Source organism: Pan troglodytes, chromosome 3, assembly GCF_028858775.2.
Source record: "Pan troglodytes isolate AG18354 chromosome 3, NHGRI_mPanTro3-v2.0_pri, whole genome shotgun sequence".
Classification (NCBI taxonomy): domain Eukaryota; kingdom Metazoa; phylum Chordata; class Mammalia; order Primates; family Hominidae; genus Pan; species Pan troglodytes.
The window spans coordinates 658,458-677,835 of NC_072401.2; the positions used below are offsets into that span (position 1 = coordinate 658,458).

Below are 19,378 nucleotides of genomic sequence, written 5' to 3' on the forward strand. Positions count from 1 at the left end.
GGTTGTAAGGAAGTAACCCAGGCTGCAGAACAGGGGACGTTAGAGGTCGGGAAGGGCCAGTCTGCACTGGGGAAGTGGGTGTGGCAGAGAAGGGTCAGGCCGCTGCCTGCCCAGTCCCCATACAGTGCTGTAAGGGTTAGAAAGACTCTAAAACCTGACTGTTGACATAATGCATTTCAGGATTGTTTTTATATTGCACGTTGACAAGAAGGAGAGAGTGGAAAGAGACAGAACAGGGAGAAGGAAGTAAGAGCGATGAGGGAGGCAGAGAAAGAGGCCAGGCAGCACAGGGGTCAGTCACTGCCATCCGCGGGGTGTATGCCAAGGACCAAGGCCTGCATCGCCGGAGGGCAGATGGATGCACATTGGCAGCTTTCCCAGCTTTACAGAAGGCGTTGCAGACCCCCCACCCAAAGGAATGATTGATCTTCATTAAGCGTCAGTTCTGAAAAGTGAAGGCTTTGCCGTGTGCCATGCATAACCGAATACTTTGAGATTATGTATATAAATGTATGTTCATGGTGTGTGTGTGCGCCTGTAACCTTTCTGTCTTCTTAATAGATCCTGGGTTTGAGCAGTTTAAAATGTCAGAAAGATTGCATGGGAACTGGATCAGACTGTACTTGGAGGAAAAGCATTCAGAAGTCCTATTCAACCTGGGCTCCAAGGTTCTCAGGCAGTACCTGGATGCTCTGAAGACGCTGAGCTTGTCCCTGAGTGCACAAGTGGCCCAGTATGACATCTATTCGATGATGGTGGGGACTGTCGTGGTTTTGGAGGTACAGATGCTCACACAGTCATGGCTCAGGTGTTGCATTGATTTGATAACTCAGCCAAATATTTATAGTTTTAAATATATATATAGGTGTTATTAAAAATGGGAAAATATTAATTTTCTTGTTTAACTCTTTCGTGGTGTGTCCTGATTTGTGACAAGACCCAGAGTATTGTCAGTGTCAATTGGCCTCACTCAGTATTGCTGCAGGTGATAAAAAAAAATCACGCCATGCATTTTGGGGCAGTTAATTAGGAATCATCTTTTCCTGAGCTTGCTTTTCTGTTTTTACTGTGTGGACAGCTGACACGAGAGCGGGAGCTGGGCTTACTTTTAAGTGGGTTTCTCCAAGCCCAGCAGTCTGTGGATGCTGCTGTTTCTCTGTTCCAGGTTCTCACCCTGCTCCTGCTCAGCGTCCCACAGGCACTGCGCAGAAAGGCTGAGCTGGAAGTCCCACTGTCATCTCCTGGGTTTTCTCTGCTCTTTTATTTGGTGATCCTGGTTCTTTCGGCCGTTCACGTCATTGTGTGCACCTCAGCTGAAAGTTCGTGCTACTTCTGTGGCCTCTCGTGGCTGGCGGCAGGTGGGGTGATGGTGCTGGCCTCGGCGCTGCTGTGTGTGACTGTGTCTGTTCTGACCAACGTGCTCGTGGGTGGAAACACCCCAAGGAAGGTACGTACAGCTGGTTCCTGGGAGTGTGACGTGGTCCTTCTGCTCAGGTTGTTCTTGTTATTTCAGGCTGCCTTTCGTTTACCAGACTCTGGTTGAACACCTGGTGTGTGCCAAGTGCTGGCAGTGCCCTGGACAGGGGGCCTCAGGGAAGGACGTGGAGCAGCCTTATCCCAGGCCTCTGGGTGTCCCGACACAGGTGTTCACATCTGTGCTGTCAGGTCAGATGCCTCAGTTCTTGGAAAGCTAGGTTCCTGCGACTGTTACCAAGGTGATTGTAAAGAGCTGGCGGTCACAGAGGAACGAGCCCCCCCGCTGAGGGGGTGTGTGAATCAGACAGCCTCCCAGCAGAGGTGTGGGAGCTGCAGCTGAGGGAAGAAGAGACAATCGGCCTGGACACTCAGGAGGGTCAAAAGGAGACTTGGTCGCACCACTCATCCTGCCACCCCCAGAATGCATCCTGCCTCATCAGGTCCAGATTTCTTTCCAAGGCGGACGTTTTCTGTTGGAATTCTTAGTCCTTGGCCTCGGACACCTTCATTCGTTAGCTGAGGAGTGGTGGTGAGGCAGTGAGGAAGAGGCGGATGGTCACACTCAGATCCACAGAGCCCAGGATCAAGGGACCCACTGCAGTGGCAGCAGGACTGTTGGGCCCCCACCCCAACCCTGCGCAGCCCTCATCCCCTCTTGGCTTGAGCCATCAGAGGCCCTGTGCTGAGTGTCTGACCGAGACACTCACAGCTTTGTCATCAGGGCACAGGCTTCCTCGGAGCCAGGATGATCTGTGCCACGCTTGCAGCTCGGGCCCATCTGGGCTCATGCTCTCTCTCCTGCTATTGAATTAGTACCTAGCTGCATGCAGTATGTAGTTACCAAAAGAATAAATGGCAATAATTGAGTCGTCATCTTTACTTTTGACTGCTTTAAGTTAGTATATTTAAGAGACAGTACTGTGATGCCAACTTTGTCATTTCAACAGAATTAACCATTTTAGTGGAAACGTTCTGGATTTCTAGAATATTCCTGGAGAAATTCGAGGTCTGGTTTGGTGGGATGTATTATTGAGGTTCTTTGGTTTCAAGAAGCAGGCACTGGCGACATGCATCTGAAGACCTAAGCTCTTCCAGAGCCTGGAAGCGGGAGCGTGGAGGGCCAGGTCCAGGAGCCTCTGGGCAAGCTCTCTGGGCTGCACCACTGCCCAGAGGGTTCTGACCATTTTCAGTCTTTGTCACTCAGCTTGGGACTTGGAGTCCAGTGTGAGAACAGCTGGCTGGCCGTGCAGTGTCCGGCTCCCCTGCCTGGGCTGAGGGCGTCTCCACTCCTGCAGGCTGCGTCCCAAGAGGAAGGTTCCTGCCGTTGGAGCAGAAGGGGGCTGCTGTTCCAGAGTAGGGGCCCAGGTGCTGGGTGTGAGGAACAACGGTGTGTGTCCAGGGCATTCTCTGCTGTGAGCAAGGACTTGACATGCAGCAAGATGTGTGTCGTTATCAGACCATCTCTTACAAAGTGCACTTTCCTTTTCACAGAACCCCGTGCATCCCAGCTCAAGGTGGTCAGAGCTAGACCTTCTTATTCTGTTGGGGACGGCGGGCCACGTCTTGAGCCTGGGCGCCAGCAGCTTCGTGGAGGAGGAGCACCAGACCTGGTACTTCCTCGTGAACACCCTGTGTCTAGCTCTGAGCCAAGAAACCTACAGAAACTACTTTCTGGGAGATGACGGTGAGCCTCCGTGTGGCCTCTGTGTGGAACAAGGGCATGACGGGGCCACAGCAGCGTGGCAGGACGGGCCTGGCTGTGATGTCCTGGAGCGAGACAAAGGCCACGGAAGCCCCTCTACCTCCGAAGTGCTCAGAGGCCGCGAGAAGTGGATGGTGCTGGCCAGTCCGTGGCTAATACTGGCCTGCTGCCGGCTGCTGCGCTCCCTAAACCAGACAGGTGTGCAGTGGGCTCACCGGCCTGACCTCGGCCATTGGCTCACCAGGTGAGAGCGTGGGCCCGTGGCCACAGGCCAGACTTTCTACGGCCGATTGGTCACCTGCCAAGCTCTTCTTTTTCTAAATTGAGACCATTTTTCATATTAAGAATGGGATAGTATTTGAGATCTGAAGAATTGGGAAAATACACTAAAACTAGTGTTTTACTGGATACTAGAATCAGTGTTGAGAAGTGAATTTATTTGGGGGCTAGCCTAACAGGTTTCATTTATTAGTGCTGAACCACTGTAACTGTTCATGATTAAAAACTTGTGTTTCAGTGATCATTATATAGTAAAGATGCTATGTGGGGGTCAAGCTTGCTAGTGGCTTGTTCTGGACGCCTTGTCCATGCCTGGGCTGTGTGCCCCCCGCCCATCACTCAGTGTCTGCCTGTGTCAGGCCATTCGTGTTGCTATAAAGAAACACCTGAGGCCGGGTCACATGTAAGGAAAGAGGTTCATCTTGGCTCTCAGCTCTGTGGGCTGCACAGGAGGCATGGCGTCGGCATCTGCTCCTGGAGAGGCCTCAGGAAACTGGCAGTCATGGCGAGGGCAAAGCAGGAGCCAGCACTTCACGTGGCGAGAGCAGGAGAAAGAGAGGGATGAGGGGGGTGTCCAGCACTTTTAAACATCAGCTCTCTTGTGAACAGCCACAGCGAGAATGCGCTCATTACTGCGAAGATGGCACCAAGCCATTCGTGAGGAATCTGCCCCCATGACCCAGACATCTCCCACAAGGCTCACTTCCAACACTAGAGGTTCAGTGTCTTTTTTTTTTTCTGAAACGGAGTTTCACTCTGTCACCCATGCTGGAGTGCAGTGGCACGATCTTGGCTTACTGCAATCAAGAGATTCTCCTGTCTCAGCCCCCTGAGTAGCTGGGATTACAGGCGCCCGCTACCATGCCTGGCTAATTTTTGTGTTTTTAGTGGAGATGGGGTGTCACCATGTTGGCTGGGCTGGCCTTGAACTCCTGACCTCAAGTGATCCACCCACCTCGGCCTCCCAAAGTGCTGGGATTACAGGCGTGAGCCACTGTGCCCAGCCTGAAGGTCCAAGTTCAATATGAGATTTGCAGTGGACAAACATCTAAGCCATGTCATTCCCCCAGACCCCTATCCTGCTGCTGATGATCCCCAGGGCAGCAAGAAGGACGGGGTTAGCCAGGCAAGGCAGGCGCAGCCTCTGTGGGCCAGCTTTGCCCTTAGCAAAGCTCCTCTCTCCTCCCCATCCTCCCTTTTCTCTCTCCTCATCCTGAAGGGACAGAGCCGTGTGGGGGAATTCAGCCACCTCCTGAGCCTTTCATTGGCGACGGGAAAACCACCTAGAAAGTATAGCAGATCATTTCAAGCAAGGCTCGAAATAAGTAGAAGAAACCAGGACAGAAAAATAACTAAGATTGGCCGAGACTTAAATTTTAATTGTCTGGCAGTGAAGACTTAGGAAACTAAAGCAAAAGAAGCAGCATAATGAGAGCATCTGCGGCGAGAGTAACAGCAAGGGTTGCGGTCCCGTCACTGCAGAGAACTCCTGTAAGAAATGGCAGCAGAAGGAAAAGGGAAATGCCTAGTCCTAGTAATGAGGGCACTTCCAGTTAAATGACAGGGTGTGACTTCATACCTGCTGAGGCAGAGAAGCAGAATTGAATGACGAGACTCAGTCTTGGTGAGCACGTGAGGATTCCTGGGGCCACGTTAGTGGCACAGTTCTTTTGGAAGATACTTGTAAGTTTACATCAGAAGCTGCGAAATTACAGATTCTTCTGATTAAGTAATTCTTGTGGGAGGCTAAGCATTAACTAAATTACGAAAACCTCGGTTAGCCAAGTCATCGCAGATGGGTCCTTCTATCTGCCTGCTGTGTGCCTATACGTTTCCTTTCCAGAGAAGCCCCGGAGAGGGGACTTTGGTTGGTCCCCATTCCAGAGGTGAGGAAGCGGAGGGGGGACGGGCTGCTGGGAGGTTGTGCGGGGCACGCCAGCATCGGGGTGGGATCCCAGGCATGTAGAGCAGCCTGGTGTGTCAGGGAGCTCCGTGTCCCGGAATAACACTGTGACACCTTGTTTCTTACTTTCCTGGAAAATTAAAGCATTAGGAAATAATTGGCTGGCTTTCCGCCCCACATGCAAGAGCCACCCCCAACCGCATTATCCGCGGTTTTGCTTACGCGAGGTCAACCATAGTCTGAAAATATTACAGTTATTTTGAGGCAGCCCACATTCATATAATTTCTATGACAGTAACAATTATATTGTTATAAATGTTCTATTTTATTATTATAACAATCCTGAAGATTGTGTAAAAACACGTGCCATTTAAAAAGCAACAATACACAGACACCCAGGTACCCCTTCCCGGGGTGAGGCCCAGTCTCCCCCTGTCATCCTGGGAGGCTTTGAAGCGGGAGCTGCAGTGAAAGAAACAGAAGGGAGCCCGGCCTTCCCCACCCTCACACAGGCCAGGGCTGGCTGGTGCTGCACCAACCGCATCGCGGTCGGGACTCCGGGCTCTGCCCTCTGACAAGCCATCAACCTCTGCACCATCTCCTCACCCAGGAGCTGGTGGCAGCAGACCCTGTGAGGCCGTGTGAGTCTAGGGACGTATCATGCGTTACTGAGTTAATGGGAGAAGGCAGGAGAGGGGAGGTGAGCTGGTAGGTGCAGGGCTGACCCCGAGAGGGTACCAGGGAACAAGAAGACGGTTTCTATTTGTCACCGCCTGGCCTCTGGGCATCCACATCTGATGGTGGGAGACCCGTTTGTGAATGAGAAGTGAGAGTTCAAGTTAACTGTCTTTTTTTTTTTTTTTTTAAATGAGTTCTCACCATGTGGCCCAGACTGGTCTCAAGTTCCTGGCCTCAAGCGATCCTTCCGCATTGGCATCCTAAAGTGCTGGGATTGCTGGTGTGAGCCACCACACCCCACTGAGGTTGACCATCTTTTATTTGTTACACTTTAAGAACCTTTGTTTGAAAATAAAAATCAACAATTTCATGTAATCTTTGGTTTTTGGGAAAATCAGCTATTTTTTAATACAGTTCTTTGAAAGCCACTTGGTGTAGATTGATCTTGTCGCTGTTTGTTTACGTAATGCTGGCATTTTCCATCTCATTTCAGCTCTGACCACAAAGCGGAGCTCTCTGTCCTGGCTGCCCTCTCCCTCCTCATAGTTTTTGTGCTGGTGCAGAGGGGGTGCTCCCCTGTGTCCAAGGCTGCCCTGGCGCTGGGGCTGCTGGGCGTCTACTGCTACCGGGCGGCCATCGGGAGTGTCCGGTTCCCGTGGCGGCCGGACAGCAAGGACATTTCCAAGTAAGTGCGTGGCGGACACGGGGTGCATAGAGCCACTTTACTGTTTGATGAACTGGCGGACACGGGGCGCGTGGAACCACTTTACCCTGATGAACTGGCAGACACGGGGTGTGTGGAACCACTTTACTGTTTGATGAACTGAGAAGACCAAGCCAGTCTTCAGAGCATTGGAGTTTGGTGTTTGTGAATTGTGATTGTGTCAACAGCTACTGGAGTGTAACTAAGAAAACCTCAACCAGCTGCGTTGTTAGCACTTTTTATGTTTTATGTGTTACTTTTAGGAGAGAAATCACTTGGAAGTAAGATTTTTAAAATTTAAAATAAAACCTTCAGGGTGTGTGATGGGACAGACAGATGAGCGTGAATCGGTTTCTAAGTTAGTGGCAGCACGTGATGGCCAGGGTTCTGTTTTCCTGGTCAGGGTGTAATTGGTGATGAGGATGATGAGTGGATGTTTCCCAGCAGCTGGGAAATGAAGCTTGCTGGAAAATCAGACCGTCCTCATAATTTATAACGAGCCCCCATAAGGGGCCAGGAGCTCCTATTGATTGGCGGGAGGGCTCAGTCAGGAGGACCATTTTATTTTCTTTGTGTCAAAGCAACTGTGTTTCTGATTTTAATTGTGTTGTGGTGGTGAACACAGGAGTGGGATGAGCAGAGGCCGTTCTGGAGGGCAGCTTGTAACATGTGGGTGACCCTCTATTTAAATTTAAATAGCTGTTTCCATTTATCTCAAGAATATAAGCAGAGGCAGGAGCCTGGGATGGGACAGAGGCATGTCCACTGAAGTGTCCTTCACAAAGTGTCCTTGCAAAAAGGAACAACCAGGGTAATTATCCAGCAGCAATACAGTGATCCTCCCAGTGAGGTCGGTGCTCTGACAGTGACCGTCCCAGTGAGGTCGGTGCTCTGATAGTGACCCTCTCAGTGAGGTCGGTGCTCTGCAGAGGGGTCTTCTGGCTGTTAGGCAGCCTATTTTCACAGAACAGAAAAGCATGTTGTGGAACAGTGGGCTGTAAAATGGTAGTATGACCCCAGCTTACTAATTGTGTACCTGTTTTTTTTTTCATACTTATATGAAAGACTACATACTTAAAATACTGGTGATTATATTTAGGACCTGAAATCATAAGATTGTGGTCTTGCTTTTTACTTATTTTTGTATCTTAGCGATGTCTAGAGTTAATAAGTGTTGCTTTTCTAATCACAGCAAGTCAAGGTGACTGCTGAGGGCTGTGGCCAGCCTGAGGGGTGGCCGTGGGGCTCCAGGGGCACCCCTGGAAGTACTTCCTGGCTGAGTGGGGAGTAAGGGGTGGGAGTTAGGGTGACCTGAGGCCTGGCTGAGGCAGTGAGAGTGTAGCAGGCCGTCATACGGGGCCGGGGCCTGGGGCAGAGAGGATGCTGACGGGCAGGTACCAGCGGTGTTCTGTGGAGATGTCTCAAAGGCTGTTGACTTTGGAATCTGAGACTTTGGGCTCATCCAAATGGATGTTACATTTGCGGGTATGTGTTTAAGGTGCAGCGTATGAATAAATTCATTTCCTCACAGATCTATACACTGAATTTCAGCATCACTCATCTCAAGACCTTGGCCCTCTTCCCTTTCCTGGCCTGCTTCCTGCAGCATGTAATTTGCTAGTGTCCAGAACTAGCCAGTGTGCCTTTTCTTTCCACACGCACTGCCTGGTTCACCTTCTTCTTGTAAAGTGCCTCCGTCCTTTGTCCCCATCTGTCCCGATCGTAAATAGGTCCTGGCTACAGAGGCATCCTGGCTCTAGATCATTGTAACAGCTGCCGCTCTCCTGTCAGTCCCCCGGGCCCTGCCATCCACTGAGAGTCTGAAATCCTTTGCACTCAGTTCCTGACTGTCCTCCACTCAGAAGCCCAGGGATGGCTGGAGTGGAGGTGGAAGCAGGGTGGGCCTGGTTGAGCAGGATCAGACTCTGCCCGGCCAGGGGAGGAGGAGGAGGACCCACCAAAGGCCCTGGATGATGCCCCTCCTGCTCATCACCCTGCCTGCCCTAGCATCCTCTCGACACAGAAACCAGTCCCTTTTCTTCTATGAAACTTCTCCAGTGATTGTGACCTTTGCTGATTTCTCCCTTCTTTGAATGCAGATGGGCCTATAATTCACTCTCAACTTAGCACACACCTTGGCCTGTGGGGGTTGCCAGGTACCTGACCCCAGCTCCTCAGCCAGGATGTGGGCCCCTCCTGGCAGCCACACTGCCAGGCACATGGTATACAGTGCTCAGGCTGTTTGAACTAAACTGATCAAAGTTTACTTTCTTAATGTACAAAGCTTTCTAAGAAAATCTAATATAGGAAAATTCAGTTTTCACAATATTATGATATTAAAAATTATGATTATTTTAAATGATCAGATTTGCAGGCTGTGTGAAGCATTTCATTTACAAAATTTATTTAAAATATTATGTTTTAGGAACATACGTGTTTTGTAAGATGAAATTTTTTGGTAATTGTATCCTTTACAGATAACTATCATAAGAGTACTTAATTTTACTGAGCTTACTGTGTGCCAAGCACTCCCGGCATTCCCTTGCTTAATTCCTAGGATGACTTTGTGAAGTGTAGAACCATTTTCTCTCCATTTCACAAATAGCAAAGCTGAGGGTCAGAAGTCTTGATTGACACGCCCGAGTAGGAGAGCTAGTGAGCAGAGCAGCAGGGCTCGGACTGAGCAGAGCTCTGCCTTTTCTCAGAGCCCGCGGGTTGGATGACTGCACCATTGCACGCGTGTGTGCCTGTGAATGTGCAGGTGCTTATTTACTTATAACTGCATGTATGTGTACCTGTAAATGTGCAAATCCTTCTTTAAATCTGCTCAGTTGTGCAATGAACATTTATGAACTTACAGCAGTTTCTTAGAGTTGACTCTTATACTAGTGCGTTGGGTTTTTTTTAATTAACTGCAAAGCAGGCGGGCCACAAGGGCACCGCTTGGGTCGTGCCACCAGATGAGCCAAATGAGCAAGATCTCCCCAAAGCCAACCCCAGCAGAAGAGTCTGCACGAGGACACACCTGTGGGCCTTTGGCGGCGGCTCCTCAGGGCTGCTGTGCAGAGGAGACATGCCCACTGCCATGACAGGACCTGGGGGGTAGGGAGGGTGCCGCGGCTCCTTTAGTCAGCAGTGCTGGACATTTACTGGTTCCCTGGGTAGATAGGTGTGTTTTTCATGGGAAAATGTTTTTGAATTTTTCTCACTGGTGCTAATGAATCTAACTTGTTTTGCTCTTTTTTAGGGGTATTATTGAAGCTCGTTTTGTTTATGTCTTTGTCCTTGGCATTCTGTTCACGGGCACCAAAGACTTACTTAAATCTCAAGTCATTGCTGCAGACTTCAAACTCAAGACTGTAGGTTTATGGGAGATATATAGTGGATTAGTTCTTCTGGCAGCCTTGCTCTTTAGACCACATAATCTTCCGGTCTTAGCATTTAGCCTCTTGATTCAGACTCTAATGACTAAATTCATCTGGAAGCCCCTGAGACACGATGCAGCAGAGATTACTGTGATGCATTATTGGTTTGGTCAAGCATTCTTCTATTTTCAGGTAGGTTTTCATTATTATCATGGGTAGTAGACTTCATGTTTTACATATTTATTTTAAATTTTTCTTTGAGAAAATGTTCCCATAAGTTGGAAAGTGACTGTCAGTGTGGCATGGTGAATTATGCTGAACTCTCGTGTATTTTATAAGACAAAGTACAGCCGATTGTTTAAGACAGACGTCCCAGGTGTGGATGTGTGGGTGCTTAAGACAGCAGACTGCTGCTTTGCTGGGCCAGGCCTGGGTTTATTTATTACAAGCAGTTCAGGAAGCACAGACATCACGTTGTTCACTTGCTTCATTGATGAATGTAATAATTGTTCTCGTTCATGCCCTTTGCCCCTGGTGTCAGGGCTGTCCACACTGGGGACCATTGGTGCCCCCATGATTATTAGCTCCCTGAAGCCTGGTGGGTCGTCAGGGCTTCTGTCCGGTGTTTAAAGACCCATCCCAGACAAGCCCAAACCACCTCAGTTTGAAGAGACATAGAGGGACAGGCAGACGGGGCCTCAGAGGGATCCAGCCTCATCCAGCCTCCTGGCAACCTCAGGAGAGCAGGCACAGCCATGCTGGTTCCCTTCCAGCCCCGACTCCCAGGCTGAGTCGCTTTGCACCAGCTGAACATCGTGGTTGCATTTTGGTCTCTACCGTGAGGTCTGTATTTTCTTGGTGTGCACCGGTGTCTGCCTGTCCACTGTCTCGTACCCAGGAGGCATGTGCAGTTCTTTGTGTCCCTACAGGGCCTCTCCTCCATCGTCTTCTCCTTTCCTGGCGCTCCCAGCCTTTCCCATGGAACAGCCCACAGTTGCAGGATTTTCTGTCTGTATGTCTGTCCCCCTGATCCTGAAGCCCAAAGGTGGTAGGCGTGAAGTTACAGAAGTCTGTGTCTTCAGGTACAATGAGTAGGTGGCCAGTGGCCAGCTTCTTAGCCCCGTCCTGGTGCTTCCCCGACCCTTCTCATCCGCTCAGGCCCCTGTCCTCCTTGTACACAGCTGCAGCTCTCCCTGCCATGTCCACACAAGGCACAAGGGTGTCCCCAGCAGAACTGCAGGCCTGGGATGCTGGTATCCAGCACGTTCAAGCCAGGCGGCCTCCGGCAGGCTCTTGCCACACCTTCGTTTCCTTATCTGTAAACCAGGGATAGTGGTCTCCCGGCCTCCCCAGGACCCAGCCCTCCCTGGTCTCCCCACCTCCCCGTGGCCCCTGTTTTGAGGCTGAGTCCGCTGCCCCTCAGTGTTAGATCTCCTCGGAGAGGAACCTGTGGCTTTGCTGCCCATCCCTGCTTCCTGCCCTCGACTGGGCAGTTCCTTAACAGATCAGGGATCAGGAACGTGACTGCCCTTGCTCATCTGCTGGCCCTCCACATTTGCCCAGTCCCTCGGTCTCTCTGCCTCCGTTTCCTCCCAGTTTGATGAGGATAATCACGAAGCACATCAGGACTGTTGGGTTAGATGAAGTCATGCAGGTAAAGCTGCTGTGCAGCTGCAGGCATGTCAGCATGGCTGGCAGTCTCTGTGCCTGGCTGAGCCTGCTCAGAGCCACAGTGACCTCCCAGGTGTCCTCCTCCCCTGCTCCCGTCGTGACATCTGGGACTCTATCCCCCTGCCGCCCTCCAGGGTCTCCTGCTGCTTCTGCCTGTTTGCTCTCTCCTCAGTCTCCCTGCAGAAGAGCTTCCAAGTGGAGGAGTCACATGACTGGGGTGGCACCGTCAAGGAGAGGCAGTAGCCGCGAGTCCAGTGGGTCTCAGGGCAAGCCAAGTCAAAGGGCTGGGGCCTAAGACAACAGGGATAGGAGTCAACGCACATCTGTGAGATGCTGGGGAAGCAGCATCAACATGACTTGGGGACCCCCTGGGCCCACAGCTCTCTGCATGGAAAGGGAGGAAGGAGCCAAGCTGGTGAGCACCCAGCCAGTGTTTTGTGGACATGAACAGTTCTGGTTCTGGAGAGGGATCTTCGTTGGGCTTGATAGAGACATGTGCTTTCGGACTGTAGATGTCATGAGTTTCTGAGGAAAGGTCAGCATGACAGGCAAGTGACAGACATCAGAGTCAGTAAAGATGGAGCGTGGAGAGGCAGGGTCTGGGAGTGGAGAGGCGGGTCCTGGGAGCAGAGAGGAGGGGCCTAGGAATGGAGAGGTGGGGCCTAGGAGTGGAAGGGTGTGGTCTTGGAGTGGAGAGGTGGGGCCTGGGAGCAGAGAGGAGGGGCCTAGGAATGGAGAGGTGGGGCCTAGGAGTGGAAAGGTGTGGTCTTGGAGTGGAGAGGCGGGGCCTGCGTGGAGAGGCAGGGTCTCTCAGAAGACCCCTTTTTGGGATCCAGAATCACTAGGAGCAGGGTAAGCTGTGTGGCATCAGCGCTTGCATCCTGCAGGGAGTTACCTACCAGGGCTGGGCCGGGACTGGCCACAACCTTGACAGATGAAGTTTGACCAGACCAAGTGAGTCCTCATGGTCTGATACGTAAGCCAGATGTGAGTTACCAATTTGCACCAGGGGCTGTGCTCCCCCAGTGGCTGGCCTGCCCTCCACCATATAACCCACTGGCAGCACCTCACCGTAGATGGGACCTGGCAGGGTGCCTGTTCTAGTCTTCACCCCAGCTCCCCCCTTGGCTGGGCCCAGCAGCTGGCCTCTCAGGGCCCTATGTGCCCCTCGGATGGGGGTCCTTGAGGGGAGCTTCATGTGCTTGTCTTAAGTCGATGGGTCTGGACAAGGGTCTTAGATGTGGCACAGTCAGCCAGCCGGTCTGTGTGTGCGTCCCTCCTCAGAGGGGGCCCCAGCTTCTGCACAGTCCGCTCACGTGCCCTTCCGCAGCCTGGGCACTGCAGGCAGGGGGAGGGGCTGCCACCCAGGCAAGGCCAGCTCGGCAGTCTGAAGGAACGGCTGGGCAGCCACCTCTGACCACACGTGTGTCCGTGCCGGCGTGGTTATCTGGGCTGCCTACACAGTTCACGCTAACATCGTGGCTCACGCTGACATCGTGGCTGTTGATGCCACGTGTTGTGAGGCCTGTGTCAGCTCTTCTCCTGTATTCCAGGGCAACTCCAACAACATTGCCACCGTGGACATCTCCGCAGGCTTCGTGGGCTTAGACACCTACGTGGAAATCCCAGCCGTGCTCCTGACAGCGTTTGGGACGTACGCAGGGCCTGTGCTGTGGGCCAGCCACTTAGTGCACTTCCTGAGCTCAGAAACACGCAGGTGAGGCGCCTCTCTGCCGTCAGCACAGTTCTGGGGGCCGGCTGCCTGGTTTTAAGGGTCGTACTTTGTTCCAGATGCAAGGGGGTCTAAGCTCCATGGGTCCAACAGTCTTTTCAACAGTTTTCTTTTCCTTAAATAGGGAACGGTCCAAAGCTCAAGGGCCAGAAGCCGGCCTGAGGTGTCCGTGTAGGGCCAGGGTCGGGTCTGACGGGGCCTCGCCGGGCTCCCCAGGGTTGGGTCTGACGGGGCCTCGCTGGGCTGCCCAGGTCACACCAGCACATGGTTTCTAGAGACACAGGAAGGAAAATTCCTTTTCCCGCCACTCCAGGTTTTTCTGTTTGCTGGTGGCCAGATGGAGGGCGGGTCGTCCTTCCCCTTTGGGGACATGAAGATAAAAGACGGCTCTCGGCCCCCAGAGACCCTGCTGGAGCGCGCAGGACCCTGGAGAAGGCTCCTGGCCAGGGCCGTGGCTCTTCTGAGTCGTCCTTGAGCAGCTGGGGGCATGTCCCTTCCACACATACGCTGATGATTTGGGTTGGAAAAACAGGGTGGGGGGCACAGGGAAGTTCAGAGACGTGAGCCCCATCCCCTGTCGCTGAGAAGTCCCTTCAAGCTGCGTCTGGCCTGCCCTCCATGCTCTCCTGCCTGGTCCACCTCGTTCCCTCCAGTGAGCCTGAGGTCTCCTCTCCAACACCCACCCGTCTCCTGGCAGCTTTGTGCAGAAGTTCCACCGGGGGGACCCCAGATCAAGGGTGCAGTGCAGCCCCTCATCCACATCCCCATCTCCTGGCAGCTTTGTGCAGATGTCCCCGGGGGACCCCAGATCAAGGGTGCAGCCCCCCATCCACATGCCCGTCTCCTGGCGGTTTTGTGCAGAAGTTCTCCCGGGGAAACCCAGATCAAAGGTGCAGCTCCCCATCCACACGCCCGTCTTCTCTGCAGCGTTCCCACCGCCGCACACACACTGCTTCCTCATCGTATGTTTCTTGCTCCCCTAAGAAAGGAGGCTTTGTGAGGCAGGGGCTTCACCAGCTCTGTTCACCATAGCAGCCTCAGTGCCTGGCCTGGCGGAGTCAGGTGCTAAGTGGAGTGCGGCGGGGGGGGTGATTCTGTACCTCCCAACTTGGTCTGGCAGAGACCCCAGGGCCTGCAAAGTTATTCGACTCACATGTGCCTGGTTTTCCCATCTGTAAAACGGGAGTTGCTGGGAGCTCAATGGGGGACACTTGGAAGCGTTCTCAGCCTTGGAGGGGCTAGTGGCCCCTGCGGCATCTACCAGAGTGCCCCGTGCTCCACGCTTGTCCCTGCTGCCAGCCACAGTCACGAATCCCCGCAGCGCCTATGCGTTTCTGCGTGTGCTGAAACCGCGCACCGCGGCGCGGCCTCGTCCCAGGCAGGCGAGCGTCTGGGACACTGACTGGACCAGCCTCCCGCACTTGCTGGGTGGCTTTGGGCAGGTCAGCCAGAGCTTTGCGTGTGCCCTGTGGTGACCGGAGGCCCCAGTCCTGCCGGGAGCCCCAGGGAGCGCGCTGTGGCCTCTCCGCTGAGCAGTGAGGCTGGAGGGCTGCTACGTCCTCCCATGACGGAACCGTCGCTCTCGCGGTGCTGACTGCTGAGCCCCCGTGCCAGCCCTCCCAGGACACTTGGAGGCTTCCCCTGCCGGGCTCCCGGCGACTCCACAGAGCATCTGCACGTTTCTGTGGCCCCGCTCCGCCCTCTGGCTTCTGCTCCACAGCCTCCTTCACCAGGTCATCCTCTCAGCTCCACCCAGGTCCTCTCCCCGCCTCACTCCCCTCCCCAGACCAGCTCCTGAGACCCAGGCCACAGGGACCCTTGGCCTTGCCTCCAGACCCAGATGCCCAGCCTCCTGTCGACATTCCGCAGAGGTGTCCTCGGGCTGACAGGACTGAGGAGCCCTTTACAGGACATGCGGGCAGGGCCCACGCACCCAGGCACGCACACCTGTGCCTGCCTTTGAGCTTTTCCCACCCTGAAAGGAGCCCCTCGCCGCTCACGTCCTGTGTTGAGGCTCTCACAGCATGAGTGCTTCGGAGCCAAAGGAACCGTCCACCATGGTGGAAGTCTTCATGCCCCGCAGACTCGGCGGGCCCGGGCTGGACCCCTCAGTCGCTCACAGGTTTCCGTAAGGGGTCGGGGGAGCATTGGCCTTGCTTCAGCAGTGATAGGCGCGTGCCTTCCCACAGCGGACATGGAGCCTTTCCAAGGGGAGAATCGCTCCCTGGCCAGACTGCAAGCTTCCCGGGGACAGGAATGCCTGAGATCCACCTGCCTTTTCTTCAGGTGCCTGTGGACGCTTGACACGCCCACTTTGGGGCAGTCAGTGGACAGACCCCCGTAATTTACAGTCACCGCTGAGCTTGTCATCACAGCAGAAAGCTGAGGCTCTGCGGGCGGAAGCCACCAACAGACCAGCCTGGGAGACACCCACTGTGGCGGCGCTGTGTGGAGACGTCCTTCCAGACTTCGATTCTGCATAAAAACAAACGTCTGCCACGAGACCCCTGCTCGGCGTCCGCCTGTCTCAGCAGCTGCCCTGGGACGTCTTTCTCTGACTTGGTTTTGAGGCCAGCCACGTGCTCACACTGGTCTTACAGAAACAGGAGACCCCGTCCTCGGCCGTCTGGGGTGGGCTGTCAGCACGTCGTGTGGTCAGGTGTCAGGACAAGCGGGTGTGAGCGCGTGGAGGTGCATCCGCCTCTGCCCTGGAGAACGGATGTGCTACAGCTGTGCGCGGCGTGATCAAGCACCTGTTGGGTGGACGGCACACCTCCCAGTGGCCAGCTGGAGACGGAGGGCTGGAAGTACTTGCCCGGCTCCTCTCTCTGTAGGTTTGGTCTTCGGCCTTGCAGCTGCCCTGATGCTTGCAGATTGCGGTTTGATGGACCAGGCACTTTTCATCTCTTACATAGCCAGGCACGTTTGTGTTTGGGAGGGAAAAAGACAAATATTAAGTGAGGTGAAAGCATTTTGATCAACTGGAGAGTATCATGATATTTTTCCTAGTCAAGGAGCATTTCTCCTTCATTTTATAGGGTTTTCTTCTTCCCTTTTAAAAGTTTAAAGCATCAAGTTTTACTCATGGTTTCTATTTTGTTTCAGTAGAGTAGGAAAACTATAACCAGGTCTAAATTGTAGACAGAGAAAATATGTTTCCAAAAGGTCAAAAACGTGGCCTTGAGTGGTTGGCGACCCTCTGTTCCAGGGGCTGGCACCCCGGGCTGCCTGCTCCCCTGCAGCGCAAATGGCTCTTTGCTAAAGTGGTGGGAACAGCAGGCCGCCATCTTCTAGGTGGGTAACGCTATAAAGTGTTAAACTGAAGTCAAGGTGGTGCCATATCTAAGCCACAGCTTCCCGCGCGCTGTCTGGGTAGGATGGGGCCACGGCCCACTTAGCCACGAAGCTTCCTGCCCAGTATGTTCACCTTTTCCCGGGTGTTGCTGTCACCAGGAGGTGTATTGAGGACACCTTGGGGTCCACCTCCCTGTGGGGTCCCCGGACTGTGGGGCTGGATACCAAGTGGTGACCAGCGGTACGGGTTTGGGGGACCCGCCTAAGGAGCCAGGGCCTGGCAAGGAAAGCAGTGAAAGGACCAGAGGCACCGGCCACCCACCGGGAGATCCCAGGGTCTGAGTATTTTACTGGAGCACATGGCGGGCTGAGGTGAAGGAGTGTTTGGAGAAGCCAGGAGGAGGAAGGGCCCCTCCAAGGCCTGAGATGGGGAGCCGGTGGGGGGCTGTGAGGCTGTGGAGGGGCCAGAGACAGCCTCGTCCTTGGCCCTTCGTGGCTGTTGACACCCTTTCCTGAGCAGTGAGCACTGAAGCAGGAGCCACTTACAGGACACCCTCAAGTAACACCTGGTGGAGCTGCTGGGCTGACAGGACTGAGGAGCCCTTTACAGGACATGCATGTGGGGCCCAGACACACACGTGCCGACAGGACCGAGGAGCCCTTTACAGGACATGCAGCGGGACCCACACACCCAGACACACACACGTGCCGACAGGACCGAGGGGCCCTTTACAGGACATGCAGCGGGACCCACACACCCAGACACACACACGTGCCGACAGGACCGAGGGGCCCTTTACAGGACATGCAGCGGGACCCACACACCCAGACACACACACGTGCCGACAGGACCGAGGGGCCCTTTACAGGACATGCAGCGGGACCCACACACCCAGACACACACACGTGCCGACAGGACTGAGGATCTGGGGGCTGCCCCCGGGCCCTTTCTAACAGAACTTGATCAGAGGTCATGGATGAGGCATGGAAAGTGCCCAAATAATGTAATTTATCATTTTTCAATAATCACAGACTCACGGGAAGTTGCTTTGAGGAAGAGATTTATGTAGTGTGTTGGTGGTTTGAAAACTAGGGGGGTACATTAACATACTTCGAGGGGTGGCTCTTATTCCGAGAATTTGCTCAGCAAACCCCGCTGGGCCAGTGTCCCCAGACCAGACGGTCCTCCACACCACAGCAGGGAGAAAAGCTCAGAACTTGTATTTATGTTTATTTGTATCTCACCCTTTTGTGATTTTCTATTCATCGTTTGTATTTTATAATGCATGTGATATAGTAGCACATGCATATATAATTTTTAAATAACTGCAAAGTCTGGGGGTGCATTTTTCAGAGCTGTTTTACAGATGACGGTGGCAGACAGTGGCTGAGCAGTTGGGGCTGCAGCTCATGTCCCCTCGGGCACCTCCGTGCCTTGTGGAGACTCAGACCTCTGCCCACCCCAGACCAACCACATCCAGATTTCTGTAGGGGGGGCTCCAGAGTGGCACTTCCAGCACATACTGTAGGTGATTTTTACATACAGTCAAGTTTCAGAAGCATTTCTGGAGAGCTCAAGGTGTGTGTGGGGGGGGACATGGTGGCCCTCACCCATCCTTCTTCTGTTTACTCTGCTTCATTTTTCTTCATGAATTTGTCTCTTCCTGACATGTTACATATCTGGTTTCTCCTGCCTCCTTCACTAGAACACAGCCTCCAAGGGGGCAGGTTGGGTTTTCCCGTCTCCAGCGCATCTGGAGAGGCACCTGTCCCAGCACCATAGTGACTGGATGTGTGTGCGGAAGAAGGAACGCGGTGCCCTCTAGTCCAAGGGCAAGAGCTACTGGAGTCTTTTTGAAAATAAAAGTGTTGTTACATGTGTGATATGTGAGTGGCATGTGCTAATACACATTTTCTTTCTTATTAACAGCGGTTCAGCACTGAGTCATGCTTGCTTCTGCTACGCACTGATTTGTTCTATTCCAGTTTCCACATACATCGTTTTGGTGACATCTCTGCGTTATCATTTATTTATATGGAGTGTATTTTCTCCAAAACTTCTCTACGAGGGAATGCATCTGCTCATTACAGCTGCTGTCTGTGTATTCTTCACGGCAATGGATCAAACCAGACTCACACAGTCTTAGACTAAGCTGAACACTGGAAAAATAATACATGCTTAAAGTCTGCTGTTATTCTAAAATGAAAGATATGAATTCAACAAAGTTGATGGATAAGTTTAATTTCTTTGACTGCTGTACCTGAATTTAGACTAAGCAGTAAATAGTTTAATAAAAGATCACTTTAATATACAGTTTGTATCATATTTTCCCCCATTGACAATCACTCTAGAAGCTTCTGAACTTTTAATTTCCTCTGAATAAGCTATGGTATGACCCAAATATGTGTGTTTAAATCAATGAATGAAAAGGTTCTGGACTTTGTTAGAGTCCAGGAGCTCTGTGGGAGGAGGCACCCAGATTACCTTAGGGAGCACGGAGCTCTTAGAATCCTACAAACCACTGAGGGCCCCAAGGCGCTTTGGTTTATGAGGGTTACATGTATCAGTGTTTAT

The 19,378-nt window shown here is 52.8% G+C and overlaps 1 protein-coding gene across 50 annotated transcripts in view; it reads left to right on the forward strand.

The window, feature by feature from the left end:
* The window catches only part of PIGG (phosphatidylinositol glycan anchor biosynthesis class G), a 40,597-nt gene extending 21,480 nt beyond the window's left edge, over positions 1-19,117 (forward strand). For 8 of the 50 annotated variants that reach the window (XR_010156258.1, XR_010156253.1, XR_010156259.1 and 5 more), the window contains 7 exons: positions 562-733; positions 1,166-1,447; positions 2,968-3,422; positions 6,532-6,723; positions 9,989-10,298; positions 13,331-13,494; positions 18,734-19,117. Coding sequence is in view for 23 of the 50 variants with exons in the window: in XM_063808490.1 (XP_063664560.1) it covers positions 1,367-1,447; positions 2,968-3,422; positions 6,532-6,723; positions 9,989-10,298; positions 13,331-13,494; positions 18,734-18,950 (1,419 nt within the window). In the remaining 27 variants the exon portion in view is untranslated. Of the gene's footprint in view, positions 1-561; positions 809-1,165; positions 2,864-2,967; positions 3,423-4,676; positions 5,343-6,531; positions 6,724-9,988; positions 12,193-13,330; positions 13,495-18,733 lie in introns of those variants that run through there. The other 42 variants (XM_003310207.5, XM_001138024.5, XM_063808480.1 and 39 more) reach the window with 22 other exon arrangements.
* The last annotated feature ends 261 nt before the right edge of the window (positions 19,118-19,378 follow it).